Source organism: Penaeus vannamei, chromosome 38 (genome assembly GCF_042767895.1).
Source record: "Penaeus vannamei isolate JL-2024 chromosome 38, ASM4276789v1, whole genome shotgun sequence".
Classification (NCBI taxonomy): Eukaryota; Metazoa; Arthropoda; class Malacostraca; order Decapoda; family Penaeidae; genus Penaeus; species Penaeus vannamei.
This window is the reverse complement of record NC_091586.1, coordinates 2,334,418-2,339,417: the sequence shown is the minus strand read 5'-3', so window position 1 is coordinate 2,339,417 and position 5,000 is coordinate 2,334,418. Positions and strand designations below refer to the sequence as shown.

Below are 5,000 nucleotides of genomic sequence, written 5' to 3'. Positions count from 1 at the left end.
CACACAAAACACTATTTTATCTATTCATGTCTACATACACGCACACCACTTTAAAGTCGATTATTCACATATCCGAGAAAACCAACACAGTGGACTTAAACGCGTGCACAAACGCACAAATAAACTGACACACACAAACACGTATACACAAACGCACACGCATAAACAAACTGACACACAAGGGTAATAGGGAACATGTACACACGTATACACAAACGCACACACACAAATAAACTGACACACACAAACACGTATACACGAACGCACACACACAAATAAACTGACACACACAAACACGTATACACAAACGCACACACACAAATAAACTGACACACAAACACGTATACACGAACGCACACACACAAATAAACTGACACACACAAACACGTATACACGAACGCACACACACAAATTAACTGACACACAAACACGTATACACAAACGCACACACACAAACAAACTGACACACAAACACGTATACACAAACGCACACACACAAATAAACTGACACACACAAACACGTATACACAAACGCACACACACAAATTAACTGACACACACAAACACGTATACACAAACGCACACACATAAACAAACTGACACACAAACACGTATACACAAACGCACACACACAAACAAACTGACACACAAACACGCATACACAAACGCACATACACAAATAAACGGACACACACAAACACGTATACACAAACTCACACACACACAAATAAACCGACAAACACAAACGCACACACACAAATAAAAAACAATTACACACACATACACACCGATATGCAAACACACACAGACGCACAAACACACAAACTTCACAGTATCACGAACACATGTATACACACAGACACACATATACACAAACAAACAAACAAATACACACGCACACACACATGCACATATAAACATACAAACACAACACATACACACGCATAAACAAATAAACACAACACATGCACTTACACACACATACGTATACACACACACACACACACACACACACACACACACACACACACACACACACACACACACACACACACACACACACACACACACACACACACATACACACGCATAAACAAATAAACACAACACATGCACTTACACATACGTACACACACACACACACACACACACACACATACACACGCATAAACAAATAAACACAACACATGCACTTACACATACGTACACACACACACACACACACACACACACACACACACACACACACACACACACACACACACACACACACACACACGTACATATCCAAGAAAACCAACAGATGAACATAATGTATATTTAAATTTTACCGGATCTTAATATCTTATCCAAATGTTAGTGTTAAACAATTGAAACCCAATGTGCTTCACTGTTGTATAGAATTGTTTATTTTTACTCTATTTCTGCCTTGTTTTCTCCCGCTATGCTCGTAGTAATTGTATTTACTTTTTTCAATGATATGGTCAAAAAATTATAGTCACCCCTTAAATTATTACGTTTTCTACTTTAGCGTATAAATAGAAAACTAATATACAAGGGAAAACTCAACTAAAGTACTAATTACCTGAAATTAGAATTGTTATTTTCTTTGATACAACCAAGACAATTTGAAATGGAGTCTTAGAACGACCATTGGGAAATTTGATCCCAACGAATGAATGGTTACAAAAAAGTGTTCAGCAAACACAAGATGTATGTAGTGAACAAGATGTACGAGTATAATTAAAGAAACATTGACATTTTTATCAATAACTGCTGTTGAGTGCAATACAGATTTTTTTGTAATCGTGTCAAAACATTTCAACGTGAATTTTCTTCCATACAAAAGGGTAGTGGAGACCAATATAGAGAAGGCTGAACTTGTACTTGTGGGAATGTATGTGGCAGTGTGTGTGCGTGAAGGGGGGGGAGGGTGAGAGAGTGGTGAGTGTGTGTGCGTGGGGGAGGGGGGTGAGAGAAGTGTGTGTGTGTGTGTGTGTGTGTCTGTGTGTGTGTGTGTGTGTGTGTGTGTGTGTGTGTGTGTGTGTGTGTGTGTGTGTGCGTGCGTGTGCTCGAGAAGAGAGAGAGAGGGAAAGAGTGACAAAGAGAGAGAGAGAGAGTGGTGTGTGTGTGTATGTGTGAAAGAGAGAGAGTGGTGTGTGTGAGAGAGAGAGAGAGAAAGAGAGAGTGTGTGTGTAGGGGGGGGGGGTGAGAGTGGTGTGTGTGAGAGAGAGAGAGAGAGTGGTGTGTGCGTGTGAGAGAGAAAAAGAGAGAGAGAGAGAGTGCGTGCGTGTGTGTGTGTGTGTGTGTGTGTGTGTGTGTGTGTGTGTGTGTGTGTGTGTGTGAAAAGTAAAGGAAAGCGGAGATCGATGTTTAGGTCTCATCAGAGTTGTTGTCATGTTTGAGTGGGGGGGGGGGGGGATTAGCATTGCCAAAAGGATACAAACAAGCATTATATACAATGAAACAGACCTGTTGCTACTTGCTGAAACAAAATATTGCTGTTTGTTGTGCTAGAAATCCTAGAAAGTAACGTATTATTGAACACAAGAAAACATTTCATTCCTGTGTAAACTTAAACTTAAACTGTTTATTTACTGGAGCTTAGATTGTACTCATCTCAAAAAAAGGACCATTCAGGGAAAATCAAACATACCAAAGTTAAATATAATATATTTGTTGACCTTTTTCATCGCCGTGGAAAATAGTCACTCACAATCATCAACGAGTAAAATCCATACGCCTTTCCTCTTCTTCCTTTCTTACCCTTTCCTCCTTACTTCCTCCATTCTTATCTCATACCTTACGTAATTCCCCTCCTCCCATTCTAAACAAGCAAACACCACACGCAAAATCAGAGAAAAAAAACTTATAAACCAAACCATATGAAAAATCAGAGAAAAAAAAAACATATAACCATCTCAAAGTCTCCTCCACGGCACCGGATTGACCATAGTGGGTGACGACGGACGACCCCGGTCATAGTAGGTCACGACCCTCCCCCCAGAGTACGCCCGCGAGTCGTACCGCCGTGAGAATCGTGGGTGGGAGTTCAGCCACGACACGTAGGCTTGGGACGAGGTCGCGAGACGCCTCTGCTGCGCCTTCGCCCATTCCTCTTCTTCTTCTTGCTGTCTGGAAAGAAAAAATAATCAACAAATGAATGATTGGATGAATTAATATTAAGTGAATTAAGTAAATCAATAAATGGCAACAAATAAACGAATACGTGAATAAATTAATTAATAAACAAACAAATACATGAACAATAAATAAATTAATAAACAAATATACAAATACATGAACAATAAATAGATTAATAAACAAACAAATACATGAACAATAAATAAATTAATAATTAAACACATGAATAATAAATAAATAAATAAACAAATACATGAATAATAAATAAATTGATAAACAAATAAACAAATACACGAATAATAAATCAATTCATAATTAATTTAGATAAATGAATAAAAAGTTAAAACAGAAATAGATGATGGTACTCAATGAATAAGTGAGAAATTAATAACGGAGGATTAAGCCTTTCATAGCTCTCTACTCCTGCATCTTCTGCCTGGAATAAGGATTTCCAGCTGTTATCACCATCGCTTCCGCTATGATAGCTGTTATCATAAGTGATATGTTATCAGTAGTAGCAGTAGTTGATGTAGTAGTAGTAGTAGTAGTAGTAGTTGTCATTGTTGTAGTAATAGTAGGACTAATAGGAGTAGTAGTTGTTGTTGTTGTTTTAGTTGTAGTAGTAGTAGTAATAGTAATAGTAATAGTAGTAGTTGTAGTAGTAGTAGTAATAGTAGTAGTAGTAGTAGTAGTAGTAGTAATAGTAATAGTAGTAGTTGTAGTAGTAGTAGTAATAGTAATAGTAATAGTAGTAGTTGTAGTAGTAGTAGTAATAGTAGTAGTAGTAGTAGTAGTAGTAGTAATAGTAGTAGTAATAGTAGTAGTAATAGTAGTAGTAATAGTAGTAGTAATAGTAGTAGTAGTAGTAGTAATAGTAGTAGTAGTAATAGTAATAGTAGTAGTTGCAGTAGTAGTAGTAGTAGTAATAGTAGTAGCAGCAGTAATAGTAATAGTAATAGTAGTAGCAGTAATAGTAGTAGTAGTAGTAGTGATAGTAGTAGTAGTTGTTGTTGATGTTGTTATACTAGTAAAGACGTTGTAGTATCATTACCAATTAATTACCAATGCCATTACTCTTAGCAGGAGCATTAATACTGTTATCAGCACATTAATGATTCTATTAATGATAATGATATCATGAACACTTCATCAAAGGTCTTTATTAATCGTATTAATTGTAGTAGACGATTGTTTTATCATTTGTCCTAATCATGTCATTATCATTAGTATTTCATTTTAATTAACATTTTTCACTGTCATTACTAATCTTTAACATTTTCCTTATGATTATTCATATCTCGTATCTCTTTCTTACCTTCTCTTTGACTCTTCTTCCTCTTGGTCTTTCATTTCTCTCCATTCCCTGTACGCTGCCCTTGCCCTACGCTTTAATTTCTGTTTCTCTCTCGTCTTTTTCTCCTCCTCTTCTAGCTTCAACTCTTCTGCTCTTTTCCTTTCCCTTCTCCTTTGGATTTCTTCCTTTCTCTTCTTCTGCAGCCACTTCGTCACTTCGTTCTGGCTTCTGAGTTTCAACCGCCTCGCCTTCTCTCTCTCTCGTTCTGCTATCTCTTCCTCCTCTCTCCTCTTGGCAATTTCCTCCTGGCTCTCCTCCGCCTTTTGTTGGTATTTCTGGAGGAACCAGACCTCCCACGAGAGGCCCCGAGGAGGTCTCTCGGTCACCGTCGAGACCGAAATGTCCTGAGACCGAGAACTCGGAAGGGTCTCATCGTCGCTGAGAGATCGGTCACTTTCTTCGCTCTTTTCACGAGCTATATCCTTGAGTTCCCCCTCTTCGATGCTGTAGGTTCCCGTTTTCTGTGAATCGAGTTCTTCGGGGGAGACTGAGCTATCTCTTT

The 5,000-nt window shown here is 38.1% G+C and overlaps 1 protein-coding gene across 1 annotated transcript in view; it reads right to left on the bottom strand.

Annotated features, from left to right (window-relative positions):
- Positions 1-2,473: 2,473 nt before the first annotated feature.
- The window catches only part of LOC113802347 (coiled-coil domain-containing protein 34), a 3,105-nt gene continuing 578 nt past the window's right edge, over positions 2,474-5,000 (bottom strand). Inside the window, exons 1-2 of the mRNA XM_027352906.2 lie at positions 4,460-5,000; positions 2,474-3,135 (exon numbers count right to left, since the gene is read on the bottom strand). The exon at positions 4,460-5,000 is cut by the window's right edge and continues 578 nt beyond it. Coding sequence (XP_027208707.2) covers positions 2,922-3,135; positions 4,460-5,000 — 755 coding nt within the window. The 3' untranslated portion in view covers positions 2,474-2,921. The remainder of the gene's footprint in view (positions 3,136-4,459) is intronic.